Source organism: Magnolia sinica, chromosome 12 (genome assembly GCF_029962835.1).
Source record: "Magnolia sinica isolate HGM2019 chromosome 12, MsV1, whole genome shotgun sequence".
NCBI lineage: Eukaryota > Viridiplantae > Streptophyta > Magnoliopsida > Magnoliales > Magnoliaceae > Magnolia > Magnolia sinica.
The window spans coordinates 1099640-1123799 of record NC_080584.1 but is presented as its reverse complement, the minus strand read 5'-3'; the positions used below and the strand labels follow the sequence as shown (position 1 = coordinate 1123799).

Below are 24160 nucleotides of genomic sequence, written 5' to 3'. Positions count from 1 at the left end.
AGTTCTACTGGTCTGGATTGATGTGTATCAGTGCCACATGTGAAAAGGACAAGCTAGCACCTGCCTTCTTGTGGTGCATTTATCACAATAACCACGCTTATGATGGTATTGATCAGATGTGGGGCCATGTGATGATATATCACATCTAGACCGTTCACTAGGTGTGTCACCTCAATGACACCTCAGGGCTTGAAATATAGCTTAATCAAAAACTCAAGTCACAGAAGTAGCTGACTGTATCCTACACCACCTATCTCTAGTTGGGAACAAGTAGGAGCTCTGATTGGCCACTGTGATGTACAGGGTTTATCCACACCATCCATTTATTTCTCCGTGGCATTTTATGAAATAAGACCAAAAGTCAGGCAGGTCAAAGACTCAAGTGGACCACATCATAGAAAGCAACAATGATAATGATGCTCATAGTTGAAACTTTTCTAGAGCCCACTATAATGTTTATTTGTCATCCAACTTATTCATAAAATTACATAGACATGGATGAAATAAAAATGCAAATATCAGATTGATTCAAAACTTCTATTACCCTTAAAAAGTTTTTAACAATAAGGGTTTAATCTCCGTTGTATAGCTCACTTGAGTCTTTGATCTACCTTGTTTTTAGTCTATATTTTAAAATAGAAAAATGAATGAACACGGATACACCACGGAGGCCACTTAGAACCCTTACCTAGTCCAGGCTGAAAATGGGCCATGGTTGGACGCGTTCTTCACTCGTCGCATAATAGGAACAATATGGGAGGGAACACCCACCCTTGATTTTCAATTGCCGTGGCATGAGTCGCAAAACCACTTAATTTTTAGTCCAACACTGGATTCTATATACACAACATGACGAGAGAGCTCTCTACCTAAATCAAGGGTACGTGTGCCTCCTATCTTGTTCCTTGTGTTGTGGCTCAGCCAACATGATTTTCTAGCACTAGGGATATTTTGGGTTGACACATCTAATGGACAGGTTGGTTATTGTGAACACATCATGTGGACCATGAATTTGTACGGACACGTTTTGGGAGACTAGCTCATTTTTAAATGTTCAAAGCTAATTCAGTACCCTATGGGCAAAAAACATACAATATACATGTACAATGTGACACACATGCACAAAAGAATGAGAGAAAAAAATACACACACATACATGAATATACATATATAAATATATGTAAATAGCATAGATGCACGTGTTCATGTATATAGTGTAAGAGACAATAGGCTGTGGGATAGAGAATGCTAGTGTAGAAACTGTTGGAGCTTATTGATGTCTATTCATTTCTACTATAAGAATAGTACAATAATAATAGAATAATAGAAAAGATGTATGGATGGGATCTATAAAGCCTTTGAAGTTGGAAGACTAGACAATAAGCCTTCTTCGTGTTGTGATGTGCTCTGACTGAGAGAGAGAGATAGAGAGAGAGAGAGAGAGAGAGAGAGAGAGAGAGAGAAAATGGAAAGGAAGGCATGGCTAAGGGGCGTATGGGAGATGGTTAAGGAGGCTTTTTGTCAAAAGCTCTTCACATGCCATCTCCCATCTTCTCCTCACCTTCTCCCAGATCAGTTTTCCAGTCACTCTGTCATTGTCACAGGTGCAACCAGTGGAATTGGGTTACATACAGCAAGGTATCTCTCTCTCTCTCTCTCTCTCTCTCTCTCTCTCTCTCTCATGAGTAAAACAAGCAAATACTAATACAGAATTAATCAGAAAATGATATTTATAACCCATGTTTTTAACTTTACACCCCTTTTCCCTATTCTTTAGAAATGAGATTTGCACCCCTTTTCTTCTATTATGGTATCAAGGTAGTAAAGATCAAAACAATATAGCAATCTCTCTCCCTCTCTCTCTCTCTCTCTCTCTCGTATGAATAAACCCAGCAAATGCTTATACAAAATTCATAGGAGAATGATATTTATAACCCATGTTTTTTACTAGTAAGCCCACTTTTCCCACTCTATGGAAATGATATTTACACCCTTTTTTTCTATTCTACTATCAAAAGTAGGTGTATGCATAATAACTTCTCTATAATTAATCAATAGTGCACGTAGTTTACAAACATAAAACCATGTGTTTTGTATATCATTAAATACCAAATAACTATAACCGTTGATTTGTCTCCTCGCGAACGTGGCCCACATGATGATGATCATAGGCTTTCAAGGTAGGATATATAACATCATGCATGGATGGGCCTTGAAACAGGAAAAAAAAAACCACCCAATTCGAACGATGCCAGCCGTTCAACGAAATGGGCACTCACGAAATGACAATTGGTAGGGATTAGAAGGGAAAGTGGTCCACCAGTTCAACGGTTGATCATCCGAATTATGAAACTTTTGGTCTGTTGGACTATTGATGGTCTCATGCTCGACTTGGACGGTCCAGATTACATCCACCAAGATTCTGAGGAGTATTATTTTGCATGCTCACTCGACATGCAAAAACAAAGCCAGCATCTATTTTTCTCTTCTAATTCTCATTCCATTAATCTCAAAATTATTAAATAAAAACACCCTATAATTTAAGCTCATCCTTCACTCAATCAACATCCATACGATAATGGTATGTCCGAAATTTGGACCGTTCGTATAATGTCCACTACCCAACTTGGGCCATACTCTAAAAATTAAACAGACCAGATGATCCTAACCATCCATTGGAGGACTTTCGTCAATTGAATTTTGACCCTTTCCTATTCATCTATCTGTTGTTTCAGTAATCCACTAACTAGCGGCTAGGATTTTACAATCAATGCAAATTTAGACGTATGCACAGGTCCCTCCAATAGATGAAAGGTCCAGATATCATGAACGTGTGCCACGTGTGCAGAGATTTACTACTTGATTGCTGACTTAGATAACGTTGATAGCACCGTAATATATTGTTATAATGATCGCCGAGGAATTCCCGATTTTCTGACAAGTCGCAGCGATTTTTTTACCCAGGGAGGTGGCCATGTGTGGCGCCCACGTTACCCTGGCCTGCAGGAACACCAAAGCCGCCCGCGAAATCGCACATCGGTGGCAGCAAGAAGCGCACGCTAGCAGAGTCCTACACGTGGAGGTAACGTGCGCCGCGGGAGTACGATCTTTTGTAGACCTCTTTCTATTCCGTGGGCATCCGTTCACACGTGCCATTCCATGCAGGTGATGGAGCTGGACCTCCTTTCTCTCTCCTCCGTGCGGAGCTTCGCGGCCGAGTGGGAGAGACGCGCGCGGCCCTTGCACGTGCTAATCAACAATGCGGGCGTGTTTCTCATGGGAGGTGAGTTGTCACGTGCGACTGAGATGCATTGCACACGTCTAGGCATGCTTGGATCACACGCTTTGATTGGACGGTTGATAAGAGCTGACCATCCCAAGTTTGGTTGTGGGGCCCACGATCCTTATCCCCTCAGATTGGATTGCGGCATTCTCACAACTTGGCTGCGGCTGTCCTATAATGCATTGCTTTTCAGGAGGTGGTCTGATCATGTGGGGCCCACCCAACTCTAATCACCTCGGACCAGATGGTTCCAATGGAAGCTTCAGCCCAATCATGCCCATCATCGGACACACTAGATTGATAGTTCACCACACAATTTAAGATATACCCGATCATTAAAACGGATCCCAATCGGGCCTATTGGACCCGTTTGAAATCGGGGGCTTGTGTACAATCGGGTGCACCATTTAGACTCAATTTAGGTTCTCTCTGGATTGGGTTAACTTTAATCACATCCAACCGATTGGATGATAAATTGGGGTCCATCGGTCCGTGCAACCTTAGTCATCCACCCACCATGAGTATCAGCTTCGATAAAATTCAGCCACAGCCGGTCATTATGCATTATTTTCTATGGTGTACCCCACCTGCTGAGCTGATAGGTAGATTTTGAGCAAGGCGATCCCATGGTTGTGCCAGCTTAGCGGACAGAGTCCATGTCACACCCTGTATATTGAAAATTACCCATTGTGTGATAGTAACTTACTGTCTAACCTGTCTGATGTAACCATCTCTAGATGTGATGTGATGTGATATATATATATATATACACACACCTGTGTGTGTGCACGTACATATATGTACATCCATGCATGTATAGATACACATATTTCACATATAATGACTCACCCAATGGATAACTTACAACCTATTAAGTTCATGAGACATCCAATCCATCCAAAAGGTTAGCCCCAACACTGAGATCACCTTATCCAAAAATCAACCATATCCATTCATTGAGTTGACCATATATATTTTTTATATTTATCAGTGGCTATACATTGTTTTCTATGGTGTGGCCCACTTGATGAGTATGTCAAGATGATTTTTTTTTTTTTTACTAGATATTCCTACTGGTGAGGTAAATCTATTAGAAGGATTGGATGTTGTGGGAACTTCCCATTAGTTGAGACGTATTATATATATATATATATATATTTGAACAGTCCTGATGAAGATTGCTAAGCCCAGAAGATGAGAAAGCTCATGCACACCATACATGTGGCAAGGTGGCATATGTGTGCTAGTCCATTTATTTTGGTGGGTTGCATCATTCCCTTATTTGACTTGGTGGGCCATTGTGTTAGCGGTGTGTGTCTTAAAAGGTCAATTTTGATCTTGACCTTTGACAATGATAACCATCGGTCTTAAATGAACTTGTTATTAATGTCATAATTAATATGTAAGTTTACTTCAATTGTTCATGTATTCATGAGTTAAAGCAAGAGATATCCTTTGGTGTTTTTGTGAACTAGAATTTCGGCACAATACCACGAGTTGAAGGGCAGTTGTATTCCATAAATATTAGTACATTGTTAGTTAATTACGACCTAATAGGTTTTAAGATGAACCTACTGTTGTGCTTATGTGCTCATCCTGATTGAAGGGATTGATAACAAGTCGGGATGGATAGCCTATACCATCTAGCTCAATGACAATTTATGCATTTTCAATACCCAACATAGGAGCATGAGTGTTCATAGATATGAGATTTTATTATTAGGCCTTTTGGACAATTCGACTAGAGGATTCATTAAAGTCTCTAAATTGGAAGACGTATAATGCTTTCTTTAGATCAACTTTGACTAATTCTTACACATGATGACGTATGGAAAGTTCAAGTTCTTAGTATAATGTATTTTGCTTCTCCTCAGCAAGTTCAATTCAATGACTCATATGTGGGTTTAATTAGGTGGTGTAATGAGGTATAGTTGAGATTCATATGATCCAACAAGGAATCTATTAATTGCTTAGGAAAATTTTTATGACTTGAAGCATGTTAATTAAACTATCTATCAAGTTATTATTAGTTAGATCCATTGATTAAATGGTTTTAAATGTTTTCAATCGTTGATATTTTGTTTAACCATTCAAAATGTTTTAATTGCACTTGATGGATATTCAATGAGATCTTGTGATATACCTATTATTTTACATAGAAATTAAATCAAGGGTCAATGACTATGGTTAGTAGAGGGATTATGTCAATTTAAATACATGGAGTGTGTGAGTACCATAAAAAATAAAAAATAAATAATTTTTAAAATTAAAAAAAAAAGAAAAAAAAAGAAAAAAAAAAGCACATGGATAGGCAAAATCATAGACTTTAGACATAATAGGGCACATCAAAGTTTATAAGGAAGAGAAGCATCGTAGCTAGTGTCCGCTTAAAACCCTAATTTTTCATATATAGATCATATCTTAGTAGAGTAGAGAGAGAGCTTTAGACATCCTCTCCTCTTTCAGATGCCCCTCATAAGCACATGAGGAAACCTAGGAGAATAGTCCACACCTTATATAGGAGGATTTCTCCCAATTTATGACACTTCTAAGGTTAAGGTTTATAGACAATCACTGGTACCTAATAAAATGCCAAGGGTATTGTGAGATTCATAAGATTTATCCTAAGAATACTTAAACTAAGAAGTGTAACTCAATCTTTACCACTAATCATTGACAGAAGGCTTCAACGAAGGATCCAAAAGTCGTTAAGGCTTCAATTAAAGGGGATAAAGTAAGAAGATGCACCACCCTCTCAATCCACCACCTCTCTCTCTCTCTCTCTCTCTCTCTCTCTCTTCTTCTTCTTCTTCTTCTTCTGTCTCTCCTAAGGCATAAAATTCGTTTGGGAGCAAATGATTACCTTAAAAGCGCCTTTTATAGCACAAAAAAGGGTGCAAATGGCCCTAGTGGCCAAGTGTTTCGTATATTAACCATATGGGAGGTTAATTTCCATTATTGATGCCCACAAAAAGGTGCATGGGTTGATCTAAGTCATTGAATAAGTGACTTTTTTGGAGATCTACATAAGGGTGCGATCACTCTGACCTCCAAATGTGTCGATCAATAGATAATGTCCCAATTCAGTTCGACGATCACTGATGGTCGATCGGGTCACGACTACACGAATATGTACAGGGTATTATCTTAACTTAGTATCTTGAATTTGATCGCGATCTAACGGTCCAAAAGTCATAACTTTGGTAAAGTCCATATACAAACAATTAACTTTAGTTCCTATTTAATTTCATGAATATACATACATCTCATGCACTAACCTTACGAGCCTAAGTTGAGCAATTCGAGATGTGATTTCAGCTCGATGTTCCACAATAGACGTCAAACCTTCTAAGACAAACGTCTTTCTATAGTTCCGAGTTTAGTGACCTACTAATGAATAATATAGAACTTGTTTTGATAATCAGTGCATTTCTAGAATGAATTCGATAGCGAGATTTCTTATGCACGATCATTAAGATTTGGATTACATAAGTTCATAGTATGACATATTCGCAATTAGCAAAAATAACGATTCAATTCTAATCACCCTAAACCATTGGTTCTTAGGCTAATAGAGTAAATGTGTCAGTTTAGTAGGTTAATCAAAATCCGGCCCCTAGTTGTCTTAGCTTTAAGTAGGTCTTTATTTAATTACACTTGTCTTGATTAGTTAGTGATAAGTCGGCTAGATCTAAGCCTTAGATGAATAGGTCACAAGGTTAGGCCCAAGATTTTAGTGGTCAGGAATATTCGTTAGCTTCCTACGATTAAATAATCAAATTTGTGCAGTTCTTTACTAGTAACATCCGTATATAAGCTAACATCAAGTGTTAAAGGTTAGTAAGTAATAAAATAAGTTAATTCTAACGATTTTTTTAATGATTTTAGAAATTCAAAATAGTAAAAATTTGGGACGTTACACTCATAATTTAATATATTGAATATCATGAACCAAAGATCTATATCCCATGGTGATCGAATAGTGAACCATTAAATCTAAGTCATTTGATCTTCATCAAGTACAAAAAAAAAAAAAAAACATTTTAACGGTTGAAATAAAACTTAAATGGTTAAAAACTTTGAAAACCCATTAAAGAACTTTCAGGTGCTTAGTCCAACGATAAAACCACTTGATGAGTCAATCTAATTGGATTGAACCATATCTATGAATCAAAACTCCTTATGAAAGTATCCAGCTATCTCCGCTTTTAATGCCACTTGCATGTACCTTATAAGAAGACCTAAGACCGACCAATTAGAATCATGACCCTTACACAACCTTAAGTCTATACATTGATCATTTTTATGCATCATTGAGTCCTAATCATTAATTGATCATGATCTAGGCTAATGAGCTCCCAAACTACTGACTTAATATTGATCCTAACAATGTAAGTGTCCAAAATTCTTATCCTGGATTATATATTTATGGCATACATTCACTCTCATATGGAGTAAGAGGAAAAGGAACATTAATACTATATTAGTCCTGATGATGGAGACTGTCCGTCTTGATCAGTCCCCTTACATAGGATTACTGTACATTTCATAAAAGGATGTGATCAATGGACGTGTCCTGATCACAACTCTCCCCGATAATGACCATGTGTCAAATATCAAGTTCCCAATGACATCTTGAGGAACCATTCCTCTACTCGATCATGTGTGTGTGATATTATTAGTTAACTAAAGCACCATAACATATCCAACAAAGACATTTACTCATCATAATCTATATCATGAATTGTCCCTATCACATTCATATGACCACAAATTTAAAGTGCGCATTGGTCTTCCAGAGCAACAATTCAACAATAAATCTAACAAATTAATCCATCCGGTGGGTTCTATGATGGCTAAAAAGCTTGAGATTAAAGCCAAAGACAAAAAATTATACTCGATCAGTGTATAAATCATTCGAGTAGATCATCTGGCTAATTTTCTAAGTAGAGATCTATTTTAACGACCTGCCAAACCTAATATAGGTGAACAAATTATAATATTTTAAGATTTTTTTGTTGCACAACACGCCAACAACACAGTGAACCGAGATCTAATCTCCGGTCTCACCCATAAACGATAAACAAGAAGAAATATAGACTAGAAACAGAATCAAAGCATTCCAAACAAACCACAAGACAAGATATACGTGGAAAAATTCCAACGAGGGTAAAAAACCACGAATGCAAACTTTCACTATGCAGAAAAACGAAGATTACAAGGCAATATACTAACCTCTCCCTTGGAAGTATAGAGAAAACCCTTTTGCTCATACCTTAGAATTATTTCTCATACCCTAAAAAAGCCCTAGGGATACCTATTATAGTTTAGGCAACTTCCCTTTCATACCTCTGTGAAAACCGACTCAAAAATCTGTCGTCCGCATCAAATCCAGAAACGAATCTGCGTAACCTCGACTGGTCGAGTAGGCGACCGATGGAGCACCTCGAAACCCAAAACCTGATGCTCGCTGGACTTTGAGTCGAGCCAGTCATCGATTAGTCAAGTGGGCCACTCGACCGGTCGAGCGGCCCCCAGATGTGGCTCCACATCTCAACATTTTTTTCTAACACTACATTTATTGAATACAAGCTTACTAGAAATTTTGTGGTATTTTCTTATTATTTTTGAATTCTTTTGAATTTCTTCTACATAACCTTGTATTTGATATGAAAATTTCTTTCTTTTAACATCAGAGCCGCAGAAATTCTCCGATGATGGAATTGAGCAACACTTGCAAGTTAATCATGTGGCACCAGCATTGCTGACACTCCTTCTCTTACCTTCGCTACTTAGAGCTCCCTCCTCTCGAATAATCAATGTTAATTCTGTGGTACTTCACTCTTTCACATGCCTTTAGCATTAAGTTTTAAAAATATTTTACAAAGTAGCATTGGTTTGGTAATTTTCTTTCTTCCTATTCATACCCACATCCTCATAATAAGTTGTGAATAAATAAAACATGCAACTAACTACATGTGGGGCCTACCATGGTGTGTGGCATCCAACCCATCGAGTAGGGTTAGACTCCATGAAAATGAGCCTCTCTAGCAATAGGCTACAACAACCATAAAGTAGACCACCACGTGTAGTTGGAAGCTTTTGGGTGGTTATCTAATATTTTATTGATTTAATTACCAAGCTTTTGGGTGGTTATCTAATATTTTATTGATTTAATTACCATGCGAATTTAAAGGTCGATGGATGGTTGTCCATTATTTTTTGGTGTGAGGTGCTAAGTGATTAGATCAATCGGATTCCTAAGATAGTGTGTGTGTGTGTGTGTGTGTGTGTGTGTGTGTGTAAAATGTTAACTTGCCCACATTCTTATGTGAGCACTCGTGCGCACCTTTGCACACATGTTATAGGCATAGAATCTGAACGGTCCACATGATGCAGCATCTCTTAAACCTCATTAGCCCAACTTCCAGCCCGATACAAAATTCTAGTGGGCGATGGCAAAAGGAAATAGTTTTTTCCCTTGATTTGCATTTCTCTTTGCTATGACCCACTAGAGTTTTAGATCATGCTGGAATTTGGGCCCATTAAGTTTCAAGGGGTGCCACATCATGTGAACTATTCAAATTATGTGCTCATGACACATGTGCAAAGGTCTACAAAGGTGCTCACGGAAGATGGTGCATAGGTGAGCATTCCTCTCTAGTCCAATGATGCTTAGTTGCACGCCATATCAGAATGGCCCACATGATGCAACACCTCGTGAAATCCCTAAGGCGCAACTTTTACGTTGATCTATAACCCATGGTAAAAGAAAACAGTTTCCTTCCTTAATTTGCATTTCTTTTTGCTAGGACTACCCTAGCAACTTCACAAAGTTTCCCGGTTGCACGCATGCACGACATTCTTTATTGTATTTACACATCACATGCATGTCAAAGTGACACATGTATGTGATCTAATCCGTCCATTGAGTAAAATTGACCATGTAAAATCACTTAGTTAACCACCACCACCTAACTATAAACCTAAATTTAAAGATCGAGTTACACTCAAGCCTGATTAGAACAAGGCCTAAGTCTTTAAGAACAAGACCCAAATTCAATTAACCTGAATACAAGTACTACAGAACCTAACATGAACCCAACCCATATTTTTGACAGCCCTATTAGTGAATAGAACGGTCTACGTGCATCTAGTTGCAACATTTTCTCATAAGAATACAACTAGTTGCATGTGAGATCTTCTTTCTTTAATAATTTCTAGATACTTCCAAAATTACATGTCTAAATCCAAACTAACACATGATGATGATGATGATCTTGATGATCATGGCCATGATCATGACCATGATTGATTTGAGACAATTGAGTTGACTTTTCTTTTTTTTTTAAATAATAGGATATGGCTAATGATGATGGTGAAAATATTAGGTCAAACCACTCAAAATCATAGAATATCTGACTTTATAGACATGTTGATTTGTGGCATAAAAAAGGATTAGATGCTGATTAATACAGGATTAAGTTAAAAAGATCCCTCCCACTTCACACGCATGTATAAGTCATACCATCTACACATGTACAATAATCCAAGCCGTCCATCACATGGATCGGATCGTGTTGATAACCTCTGCAAAAATTGAACCTGGTCCACTCATCAAGCTGGCCACAATGTTAGAAATACAATGATAGATCAGAAACTTGGGCCAAGCTATTTTTCTCCCTACATTTGTCTAATCAACTATGCTGACTTGACTAGTGGATGGACCTGATTATTTGGTCAGGACATCTATGCAAGGGGCCCGCTCTGATGGATGGATTGGATCCTTTACTTATACGTGGCAGTGTGTGCATCGTACATATATAGTGGCTTCGTTTTAACCGTTGATGTGACATGTAGGCCCATCATTGTGCGGTGGTCAACCCTCGACAGTGGGAGAGTAGGATCGATGAGAAGAAGTTCAGTAGCATCCGAGCCTATGGAGCAAGCAAACTCGCACACGTATGGACAAGATCAAGTGTAATCAAGTTTTCACGTGGGAACCATTGATTGGTGTGGCCCACCATCCCTGCATGTGACCTTTGTCCGATGTGGGGTTACAGGGAAAGACTCCTATTTTAGTTTATCACCATTTTGAAAATAGTGGTGACTCATCTACCTCACACGTGGCACAGTTGCACAGCAATCCAGACCGTCCAAATCGTGGATGGAGCATTTCTCTAAACCATACTGATCAAGCTGTCCTTATATTCTAATTAATGGTATTAAATGGATGGTGGAAGCAAAATAGTAACGGTTAATATTTTATTCCCAGTGTGATTTTATGACTATAATCCATCAACAGTTTTTCATCGATTGGACGGTCAGGATTGCCGTATAACTATGCATGTGTACAATTGAAGAGTTACCATCATCTTTTATAGATTTTTATAAACTAACAATGGAGTGGACGACGATTCGGTCAATCTCGGAACCACAATGTCAGTGGATCCGTGACTGTGGGGCCCATTGTATGTTTTATATCCATGTTGTCCATCTGTTTTTTCCAGATCATTTTAGGTCATGAGTGCAAAAATGAAGCAGTTTCAAATCTCAGGTGGACCACACTGTAGTAAACAGTGGTGATTGGACGTTCAGAATTTAAAGATTCTAGTGGCCCACCGTAATGTTTATTTTGCATCCAATCCGTTGATGAGGTCATCTAGATCTTGATGAAGGGAAAAAAACAAATATCAGCTTGATACAACACTTTTGTGGGCCACAAGAAGGTCTTAATCGTGAGCGGTGAATCACCACTGTTTACTGCGGTGTGGTCCATCTGAGATCTGGAACTGCTTTATTTTTGCGCTCATGACCTCAAAAGAGCTGGAAAAACGGATGGATGGGATGGGCATAAAACACATACATCAAAGTGGGCCTCACAGTCACGGGTGTGGACATATTGGCACGTGTGACTGAAAATGGATGGGCTGGTATCGTACAAAAGCTCTATGCACCGTATGTTGATGAAATCGATCTTTTTTTTTCCAGCTCATGTTTTTGAAGATTCTGGCAAGCAAGCTCATGGACGAGAGGAAAAACTGCATCCAGTGCATTGCAGTGCATCCGGGGATTGTGACCACCAACTTGGTATGTTATGAGATCTTGACCATTCATTTTGTGGGCCTCATGATTGATAGACCACCCCATAGAAATCGCCTCGGTCTAATAATCCTAGCCACCCATTAGAGGACCTTTTCGCATTGAAATTCAGCCATTGGTTTCACCCTCTTCCATTTCTAATCATATAGAGTCATCTAATTGACGGCCAGGATCATATGAAAAATGTGATCCTGATTTGATCCTGAAATATAACTTGTGGCAGACTAACACTAAAATTTCTCTCAGGTGCGTACAGTTCCAAGCTTTCGGCGTAGGTCGTTCTGGAGGTTCGATCCAAAGGAAGGTTAGTGCACCATGACCTGTAGTGCTACTAGTTGCAACGAGATGCCTGAAGAGCCTAATAAATCAATCTAGACCGTTCATTGGGTCCATTACACATTTCATGGTCTACTGTGCAAAATTCGCATTGATCGGATGAGATTAACCCTCTGATCAATAGCCACTAAAATGGATGGCTGTGATCATGTGTAGAAATGGGCCAAATCAGAAATTTGAGCCCTTTATTCGTCGGATCTCATCATGGATTGTTTATGGTTTTAAATAATTACTTTTATAGGCCATCCTATCCATCCCATCCAGCCTGGAAAATACACGGCTGTAAGTAACAAGGCCCACCTATAGATGGCTCATCCGATTAGTGAGATTTTTAGGTGGTTACCCACGAAATATGCGATGCACCTAATGAACAGTCCAGATCAATCGATGGGGCAATGCAAGTTTCTCCATGCAATTAGAAGATAAGAACAATGGATCATTTCTCTACCTTCCTTCACTAACGTGCACCGTGGGTGCATGGACTAATCATGTCCAATCAGGGGCTAGGAGTGTGCTCTTTTGCGTGGCCAGTGCTGACGTGGCAGCTGACCTGGAAAAGGGGTTCGCGTACTACTCATGCAATTGCAAGCCAGCCCGTGTATCAGCTCAAGCAGCTGACGTGGACACCTGTATGGAGGTCTGGCAAAAGACACTTGAAATTGCAGGACTAAATGCTGATTATCTGACTCAAGTGATGGATAATGCAAGCAATCCCACATTAATTTATAGAGAGTTGTTAGGTAATACAAGTATTATAGTCTAGAAAATGTGTAAATTGTAAAATCATTCCCACCGAATACATCTTTAATTATTTAAATTCATTCATATATGTCAACAATGTGGACTAATTTCCTTAAATTTTTTTTTTTTTTATTTTTTTAAATGCATTTTCCCTTGTACTTTAATGAAGTGAGAAGTCCTGTGTCAAGTCATGATTAGGTCGAGTCCAGCTAAGACATTCCCAATTTTTAATTATGAGCCATGGTGTCAAAGTATGTTACTCCTCCTTACTTGAGTTAACTTATAAGTCTTAAAATTTAGATGGATAGAGGGGTACATGGATGTAAGGGTTGAACTCCTTTTTAGTTTTGTGCACTTTAAAAATGAGATGTAGATTGGGTATTAGTTTGATGAGGAAGAGATTATTTTACAAAATAAAATTTGATTGAAAACCCACCTTAGTGTATGTATTATATATTCATGTTGTCCATCCATTTTGCCACGAGAGCCAAAAAATGAAGTAAATCTAAATCCCAAGTTGACTACACCATAAGAAATAGTGATGATGGACCATTAAAACCTACTTGTGGGCTACAAAAGTTCTTGATCAAGTTAGTGTTTGTTTTTTCCATTCATTTAGGTGTATGTAAACTTATCAACAAATTGGATGGCAAATAAACATTCTGGTGGACCTTATGAAGCTTTTAATGGTAAGGTGTTCAACCACCGTATTCTTATATTATGGTCCACCTAAAATTTGGAATGCTTCATTTTTTGGCTCATGCTCTAAATTAATTTGATAAGACGGAAGGACAACATGAATATATAATGCATGCATGCACTAGGGTAGCCCCACACTAAGAGTCACAAGGACTTGGTTGAGACTGAGACGCACCTAACATGCCCCCTGTTAGAGATAAGGCCCAATTGAGAACGTGCCACTATTAGGGGATGGGCCGTTTTTTCTATACCTGACTGTATGTCCAATTAAATGGTGCCATGTAGGCAGGGGTAATACCTAATCAATTTCCTTACAAACATATTTTCAAATTCCTAACCATTTGTGAAAGTACCGAAATTAAAATATATAATTTTGGTCACAAAATGAAATTAACCATAGGATTTTTTTTCTTTGAATTTTATCACAAGATATGTGGACACCCCACAATCAAAACATGACCACTTAGCTTTGTAACTTAGGTGGGCCCTTAATTTTGAGTGACTAAAATCATCGTATGAAAACAACTAATGGTCCAGATTAATCCTAAGTACTAGCGTAACTGAATGACGGCTTTTTAGACGTAGCAGTCACCGCCATCTTTGCTCAAAAATCACTGCCGGCTCGCTCGCTCACTTGTTGGCTCTTCCGTTTGCTCATTAGTTCAGTTTCCTTGAGCCTGTGAGTCAGCATTTCCACCTCAGCAGGCTCTCAGTTGATCTTATCCCTTCCACGACATTCCTGTCCGATGCTCGACCAACCGACACCAACCATCCAATCTTATGTGTCCTCTCCAAATGCATGTAAAATGTGACCCTGCACTCACAACCAATGAGGAGGGAGCCCCCAAGTAGAGAGAGTGTGAGATTTTGACAAGATATATATATATATACACACCCCGAAACGCTCTCCTGCGAGCCAGTTCATACATGTTACATATGAACTTTTTTAAGAACCCATCATACGTGATGTGGATCCAAAATTCGAACCGTTCATGTGAAGCAGCACCTCATGAAACCTCGCAAGACCAAGTTTTACTTTGATCTAGAACTTTGATGGGCCATGAAAAATTAAAACAATTTCCTCCCTTGATTTGTGTTTCTCTTTGTTATGGCCTATCAGAATTTTAGATTAGGGTGAAAATTTCTCACGTGAGGTTTCATGGGATTTCACATCACATGGACTGTCCAGATTAGACACCCATGACACGTGTGCAAAGGTGCGGGCGTGCGTAGGTTAGCAGGGGAGCATGACTCTCTCTCTCTCTCTCTCTCTCTCTCTCTCTCTCTCTCTCTCTCTCTCTCTCTATATATATATATATATATATATATGTAGAGTGAAAGTCAATGTCATATTCTCGATCTATAATTTTTCAGCTTATATATTTCAATCCCACTGCTTTGAACACATGAGATGTAGGCTCTGCTCTGACATCACATAAAGTATACTTTACAGTTGCCTCACTAAAGGATTTTCTGCATTAGAAAACATGACCTAAAGGAATAGCTGAAAACTCTGTATTATTTTTCTTTTCTTTACTTGTATCGGAAAAATATTTTTACTGTTTTCATTTTGTATTCTATTTATATTTTGTAGTTTAAATATCTAAATCTTAAGTATTTTATTGAAAGTTCTTTAAATCCTTTTTAAAAACGTATCACTTAGCAAAGTAAAGATAATGTTTAACATGGGTGGTAAAATGATGCCTAACCTCTTTCTTTTTCGTAACCAATGCCTTTACCCAAAATTTACAGTGTAGATTTACCCAAGAGTCACTCAGGCCGAGAATTCTTCGGTTTTCCCTATCCTTAAGCGATTCCACGAATTTTGTCCAATTATGGATCCTAGAACCTTCTCTTTGACCGATATTGACTCTGATGAATACATGGACATGAGTAAGTTGCATGAGGTATGACCAACAATAATAGTGTAATTATCAGTCTCTGTTCTCAACTCCTTTGCGAGGTTCTGGTATGGAGATATTAGCTATAGATTTTATCGGATCTGGGGCTTCTTATGTTATTACTCATATCAACCAAGCAATAAAATTATTAATCTTCTCTTCTCTACTTATACCTGAAGTTCAGGTATGGAGGTCTTAATTATGAGTTTTATTGGATTAATTTGGATAGAATTTAGATATGGGCATTTACTTGACTGGCGTGTAACTGACATTGGAGTCTAGCCCATATATGTGCAGGTGCCTTCATGATAACTTACCGTATAAAAGGTAGGCCCCACCATGAAGATCAATCAGACCAATACGCTTACTGGATGGACACAAACAGACAATGGATCAACATGCTAGTGTGGTCCACCTAAAGAGTAAAGCAGCCTATTTTTAGGTCAAAAGATCCAAAGAATATATGAAATGATGGGATTGTGATCGATGGCCCACCAAGTAACTCTATAGTCCGATGAGTAGATTAACGTTGTCATATTCCAATCAAATCATGATTTGAAGGTGAGGGAGAAGACAGTGATATTCTAGATCAGGACACGTGTCAGGGTGATGGATCGGGTCCACCCATATACTGTCACCAGGACGGATGGCTTAAGTTTTCAAAATAAAATCCATAAGACAATCCTATCCATTACTTTTCCTAAAGTTCATCTCACTGACGGTTTTTGTTTTCCACCGTCTATTTAATGGCCACAAATCAATGTATAGGACCGTCTAATAAGGGCTATTTTTCAGATATTAGCCATCCAGTCTAGGGATCTGCGTATAAGAGGACCTGATTCGTAGACCACCTTTCCACGTGTACGGTATAGAGATGGATGTACCATATTTCGGTTCTTCCCGCTCTACCGTATCATCTCCTATTTGAACTATCAACGGACGATACGCGCACGCCCACATTCACTTTCAGTCGCACCTCTACACCCAGCCACGTGTGCCAACTTGCCATACGTGCAGAAAATCCAATCAGTTGCATCATGTGGGCTACACCGTGTGGGTGATATGATCCATTAGTTAGATAAGTCAACTAATCAGAAAGTCAACACCTAAAGAAAAAGCAAATAATAAGTTAAAGAGTCTTCAACGGTCCACATTGAAAGTACATGTGCTGGCATCCCGTTCAATGGACCAACCAGACCATTGTCTTATATTACATCTAAAGTGGGACCCACCTTCTGGACGTCTCGGATGTCAAATACACGTGCCAAGTCAGCACGTGTAAGCTGAGCATGCCTTCATTGTGTTAGCATAACTAAAGAGACAAAAGTAGAAATTAGAATTACATGAGAATCTTTGAAACTGTCTTCTTTCAGCTTTCTAAAAGGCGCATAAGGTTATAGAGAGATGTTCAGGTACAAGCAGTTGTATGATAAGTTACTATACATCAGAGGGTAGGTGCCACCTTGTCAATTTAATATGAAATCCAGATCGCGTAAAGATTGGGCCCCACCATGAATGATATGAATAGAAACGTTCCATCCAATCCACTTATCAGGTGGACCACACTGCTAAAGACAATGGACATCCGTTGATCTGACCCAAACTATAGATGTGACCCAGTTGATGATTGGATTGGGATTTTTTGTGGTGATCTTTATGGTGGGGCCAACCTTTCAACGGGTTAGATGTCGCGGGCATTCATTGGAGCATGTTTTTGTAATAGTCGGCAATGTCAGAGGGCAGTTCAAATCTAAGAACCCATGGCATCAATAGCATCTCTCTCCATCCATCCCCACCACACAAATCACATTGACGATATCTATTCCCATATCATCAAAGGATCACAAGTTGCCACGTGGCAAAATAATGGGAAAGAATCTCTCTTCTTTTGAGTCTAATAATAATTCTATTACTTAGGTCCTTATATATTTTAAGGTCTATTTGGACAGCTGTTTGGACAACTTTTCCAGAGTCTCATTATTCTGAGATATTTCACCTAGGGTTTGGTAGTGATATGGCCTATCAGTATAAGCTTGTACGGATAGTGTAAATGATTTAATACTTGATTCTTACTTTTGGATTATGCATGCACCATCTTTGGTTAAGCTGTAAGACTTCTATTAAGTGGGCCCCGTGTGATTAATGGTTTAGATGTTTTAGTCATTGAATATTTGGATTAAGCATATTGGTGGGACCCATGATAATTGTAGTCATATCAAATGTATGAGGGTGTTGCGATTGTCCTGTCATACATTCTACAAAACTTCAATTGGAAGTAACTATTCTATGTATTTATAATACTGTAGTTGAATAGTCATAGAGAAGCAGTTGTGATGAGTTAAACTATTCTAAAGTCATTTTTTTTATATATAACTAAAGGGCTCATAACCCTTGCCTTTACCGAAAACCCAATTCCATTCATGTACTATCTTACAGATTCATAATACTTTAGTTGAATGATCAAAGGAAGATTAGATGTGATAGGTTAAACAATTCCCATCCCTTTCCTATAAACAAAGATCTGTTACCCTTACCTACACTTATACAAAACTGAGTCCAGCCGATCTAACATTTTCTTATATATTCATAATACTTCAGTTTAATGGACCGACGGAAGAGTAGTTATGTTGGTTGCAAACCCAATGTGGTGGGGCCCACTAGAGTGCCCACATGCGTGGCCAGTTTAAGCATAGCTTGCACGATATGGGCAAGTTAATTTAAAATTAGCTACAAATCTATGAGACTAGCTAGCACAAGATTATTGCATTATAAGTAGGCAAAATCTCTTGCGTAGATTGTTATGGGAAGTCGCTAGTAAAGCTATGTTAAGGATGAGATACTAAACATAGAGACATGGTTTTTTTTTTTTCAAAACTCTCTTACACTTTTAAACGTGTTGTATGAGGAACTACAACTTCATATAAGGTTTTTTAAAAAAAAAACTATCTCTTACACTTTTAAACGTATTGTATGAGGAACTACAACTTCATAACTCCATTAACGATGGTAGGCTAACATTCATTCACTATTGCATGGACCATCCATCATGGCCAGAGTTGTTAGAAGGGTGAATTCTTTCACCCTTTTCTTATAATCATTATTGTGTGGACCATCCATTACTTCAGTTGGATAAACTAAGGGATAAGTAGTTGTGAAGGATTAAAGTGCTATTCCAAGTCCTTTTTTATAAACAGAGGTCTGTTATCCTTATCCGTATTTACAAAAAACTCAAGTCCAATTTTCTACTATCTTTCATATTCATGATACTTCAATTAAATAGACTGAGGGAAGAGTAATTTTATGGCTTAACTATTTCAGGCCTTTTCTATAAATAAAGGTCCTATTACCTTTATCAGCACTCAAGCCTGGTATTATATTATCTTACATATTCATAAGATTAGTTATATGGGTTAAACTAGTTCAAGTCATTTTTTTATTAATAGACCGAGGTCCTATTACCCTTGCACTTAACATAAAACTCTATAATTATCTTATACCATCTTATCAATCTCATATGGTATTGATTCCTAGTGGGGGTGGCTAACAGTGAAGTGTCAACTGACAGTGGGCTGTACTAACAAGCTAACAACCTAAAAATAATTATTATTATTTTTATTATCTTATACCATCTTATCAATTCATAATATATATTAGTTAAATGAATTAAAAGAAGAGTAAGTTTGATAAGCTAATTAACCATTCCATACTATTTTCTACAAATAGAGATCCTATCATCCTTCCACTCACAGAAAACCCAAATTCGATTACAAGATTTCTAAAAAAGTGTAAGCTTTGAAGAATAAGTTAATCCTCATTCAAACAATCTACCACCGTTTAATTATACATGTGTAGTAACTATACTTTTACCCCGAGATGGTTGGCCATGTTCCCGAAAGCAAATTAATCAAGTGGACCAAACAACAAGAAATGGTGTAAAATCACTCCTATTTAAAATATTTAAACACAATAGGTGGAGCCATTTTGATAAGAATTGTTGAAGGCTATTGGTGAAGGTTAGATGAGGAAGGAATATGAATGAGATGCACACAACAATCAGATGCACTGCCTCACATTTGCCTTGGAAGAAATTAAAAAAAGGCAGACCCATAATAAAAGTGGGCCACACCATACAGAAGCAAGGCTGATACTGCCTGTCATTAGTTAGTGTAGGACCACCTTGGTGTTTATATGCAATCTGATCCATTCATCTAATGCACCCCAAAAATCAAAGGATTCCCAAACTAGGGTGGCTCCCCCCACATATATAAAGGTTCTAAGCATGATTATACTTTATACATGGCCCCTGAGGTTTGGATCTGTTTAATTTTTTAGATTAGACCAAACATGGGGTGGCCCATCAAATGGATTGTGTGGATCTCATGCACCTAATGTATTTGTGCATTAGAGAAATGGTCCATCTGATATTGCATGCATGGTCCGAATTGATGTACGTACATGCCATGTATACGGTGGATGATCATGATCCGCCAAACGGGGATGAACGGTGGATCACTTGATCTTGTCCCTTCAACAAACACCTTTCTTATTTCAATCTTGTGTTATTAGAGAATAATAACAATACACAGCTAAAAACACACACATCATCCAGTTCAACTAGTGGGGCCCACATCATCATTTCCAGCCAGCATCCGATACTTATCCCTACGTGTGAAGCTAGTGCATTGGTACCCAAGCACACGTGCGATAGCTTCCTGCACGTGGTTCGCAACGTCGTAGCTCGATCTCCCCAGCGACATGCCGGCAGGGCCCACCGGAACCCTTTGGAGGAAATCCAACCGATAATTCGGTCTAGGATTCATCAGAAAGAAGAAAGAATCCAGCCATTTGTAGCCCCTGACAGTAGTACCATAGAACATGCTCGTATCGGCCGAAACCGCTACCGGCACGACTGCGTCTGCAATCTCAGCAAACAGTGGGCTGAACCGGAGAAGATACGGCTCACGGCAAGTGGTCCCTTCCGGGCACACCACCAGATCACCGTCCATCAGTAAGGCCCGCATCATCTCCCCATCCTTGGCCCGGTCCCGTCTCAATCTAACGGTCCTGATTGGCGATAGGATTTCCGACAGCCTGCTAACGCTATACGTGACGGCCGTCACCCGTCGCTGCAGCGTCGACGCGACTATCACCGGATCGATCAACGTCCGGTGTGAACACACGTATAATGTTCCCATCTCTCTCTGTGTGGTCCCACAGACTCCGCACGTGCATGGGGTGCTGGTGTCACATGAATGGCACGTGCAATGCAGGTGGGAGTCACGTGAGGAGAACTTAGCTCTGATTCTCAGGCCTGTGGCTGCGGCCCCCAGCAATCCTAATTTGTACGGTAGGAGATTTCCGACCAGAAGGCGGGAAATGGCTAGAAGGATGCCTAGAGGTAGCCAGAGGAAGATGGCCATCGAATCCAACGGTGTAGGTCGCAACACGAACCGGCCATCGTGGAAGATCAACGGCTTCGGATAGTCGTTTCTGTCCAAGCGCGACGGCTTCTCCCCGCTTGGAATCACGTAACCCTCCTGCCACGTAAGAAAACAGACATGCATACGGACATGATGTTTTAATTCCATCCAAACCGTCCATCAGATGCGCCACTTATGTTAGGGCTAGCTACTAAAATACGGCCTGATGTGTAATTCAGGTGGGCCACACCAAAAGGACCAGGGCATCTCAAAAAATCAGGTATGGTTTTGTGTGTCCCAGGTGATCTTTGGATCAAGATGATTCTTGGGAGGTACGGTGATCCTAAGGAGTCTCACCAGATGAACGGTTTAGATTTAACATACACATGATGGATGGGCCCCATGGACCCAACCCGTCAGGTTCTTTTAATTTTAGATTAACATAAAGCATTCACCTAAATAAAATGCGGTCATCGGCTAACCTTGAAACAATTCCAACCGGTTCGAAGACCATATTGAACCTGAACTTAACCCAAGTTGCTTATTTGACCTTGGACCTGACCCAAACGGCTCAAATGATGAATTATGGGTAGAACAAGACCCAGTTATTAAATGGATAGGATGTAAAAACTCCCCTTGAAAAGACCTGATGTAAATCAGTGTCCAACCGGGTCACATTGGCCACAAATTATTATTATTTAAATAAAAAAAAAAAAAAAAAACATTTCATAATCCTTAAAAAATATTATAGATATAGATATAAATATAAATAGAGAGAGAGAGACCAGTGCCTCTAGTGGAGTTGAGCACTGTGGGGCCCATATGATGTATGCATGACATCCAATGCAGAAGGTGCGCCCTCCTATGTTGGGCACTGACCTCGAAAATCAAGCTGATCCATAACTCAAGAGGGCCACACACCACAAGGAAAAACTAGGGCCCACTTTGTTTTGTATATGCCATTTAATTCATTTATCTGACATATGAGGTGAAGGGAGAACCCAAAAGTCAGGCCATTCCATCCTTCAATTGGGGCCCAGAATAATCAATGGTAGGAGTACTCCTCTCCTAACTATTTCAGCTGGGGCCCACCAGAGCGATGGATCGGCCTGACTTTTGGGCCTTTGGCCTGATACAAGGGATAACGTTTTGATAGATGGCCGGATGTCATGCACACAGCAAGTGGGTCCCACAGAGCACTCTATTCGATCAATCCATGACTTTTTTAGGCCACACCACATACAAAAGTTGAGAGGGGTTATCCTCCCATTAAAACATTCATAATCGTTTTTTGGGCCTACCGAGTTGTAGTTCACAAATCCAACCCATCCATTATGTCTGTCCCACTTGGACAAGGTGTCAGACCAAGTTTCAGAAGCATTCATCCAAATTTCAGGTGGGCCCCACCTAGTGCTTTTATATGTTTTATTCGTGTCTTCATATGATTTTAGATGGTATGGCCCACCTGATGTCCATGTACAATGATTTTTGGGATATTCCGTAATTTAAAGGGGACCCATCAAATGCACAGTGTTGATGTTCGACATGCATCACAGTGGGGCCCACACAGCTCCACCTCATGGGAAGTTCCCATGAGCTCGACCGCATAGAACTATTACTATATATATATATATATATATGGATTGCATATGAATGCAAGCGAAAGAGAAAATGTACCTGGCACAACCACATGAACGAATGATCTCCGACTCCGCTCCCCAATCCAACATTGATCTCCCCATCGCTTCCCATCGCCAATCTAAGAGCGTCCAATCGGTGGGCCCCACGGATGATCCCAGGCGCAGCCGGTAGGCCAATGCAATATCCCGATCGGCTCCTCAGATCAGTGCCGATAACATGGTCCACATCTAAATACTCCCTTACGAACGGTTCGATCATGATCTTAGGCATGGAGCTGACCACATACTTCTTCCCTCCAAAACAAGAGAACATCTTGTACACATTGCCATGAATGTCATCCAAATAGAATCTTGGAAGGACTGCCTTTGCGACGGCCTTGATGTCTGCCACCCTAAGACCGGCCATGGCTACGAATATCATGATTTGGAGAGCTGTGGGACCATGGCCTAAGATCTCCAGGACCCAGATGATTGGAGAAATCAGGAGCAACATGAGAGCCCTGATGGGCCCACCTGCTTCGAAGGCCACAAGCATGAAGTATGGAAATGGGGTTCGTGAGATGAGAAGTGTACCGTCCAATTCAGTGACAATGGTGTGGTTCTCTCTCCCTCCACCGTTGGATTTTGAGATTGATGGAAACATGGTAATGGAAACAAATGAAAATAACACTAGTACAACAGATGGATAGATAGATAGATATGTAGATAGATATAAATAGAGAGAGAGAGTGAGTGATGGCTACTCGCGAGAGTAACTGTTAGAGTCCTACTCAACACTTACAAATGTAGCCATTTGTGCGAGATCTAGGCCGTTCGTTGGTGGGGCTGACCGGACTCCGTGGAAGTACGGTGATGTTTGTGTTTTATCCAGACCGTACCTCCATTTTTCCAGCTCATTTTAGGGCATGAACCCAAAATTCAAGCATATCCAAATCTCAAGTGGACCACACCACAGGAAACAATGAAGATTGAACGCCTGAAAAGTTTGGTGGGCCACAGAAGTTTTGGATCAATCTGATGTTTTTTTCCCTTTATCCA

At 39.5% G+C, this 24160-nt stretch overlaps 2 protein-coding genes across 3 annotated transcripts; one reads left to right on the top strand and one right to left on the bottom strand.

Annotated features, from left to right (window-relative positions):
• The first annotated feature begins 1400 nt into the window (after positions 1 to 1400).
• LOC131220740 (dehydrogenase/reductase SDR family member FEY-like) lies at positions 1401 to 13557 on the top strand. 2 transcript variants are annotated; one of them, XM_058215554.1, is made up of 8 exons: positions 1402 to 1638; positions 2965 to 3082; positions 3166 to 3283; positions 8980 to 9116; positions 11144 to 11245; positions 12275 to 12373; positions 12632 to 12689; positions 13222 to 13557. In XM_058215554.1, the coding sequence occupies exons 1-8, from the start codon at positions 1466 to 1468 to the stop codon at positions 13482 to 13484; spliced, it is 1068 nt and encodes a 355-aa protein (XP_058071537.1). In that variant the 5' UTR covers positions 1402 to 1465; the 3' UTR covers positions 13485 to 13557. The 2 variants fall into 2 exon arrangements, with proteins under 2 accessions (XP_058071538.1, XP_058071537.1); XM_058215555.1 differs by lacking the exon at positions 11144 to 11245 and having other exon boundaries at positions 1401 to 1638.
• Positions 13558 to 20588: 7031 nt separating this feature from the next.
• LOC131219889 (glycerol-3-phosphate acyltransferase RAM2-like) lies at positions 20589 to 23786 on the bottom strand. The gene is made up of 2 exons (XM_058214890.1): positions 23160 to 23786; positions 20589 to 21599 (listed from the first exon to the last, which is right to left on the bottom strand). The coding sequence occupies exons 1-2, from the start codon at positions 23763 to 23765 to the stop codon at positions 20673 to 20675; spliced, it is 1533 nt and encodes a 510-aa protein (XP_058070873.1). The 5' UTR covers positions 23766 to 23786; the 3' UTR covers positions 20589 to 20672.
• Between the last annotated feature and the right edge of the window lie 374 nt (positions 23787 to 24160).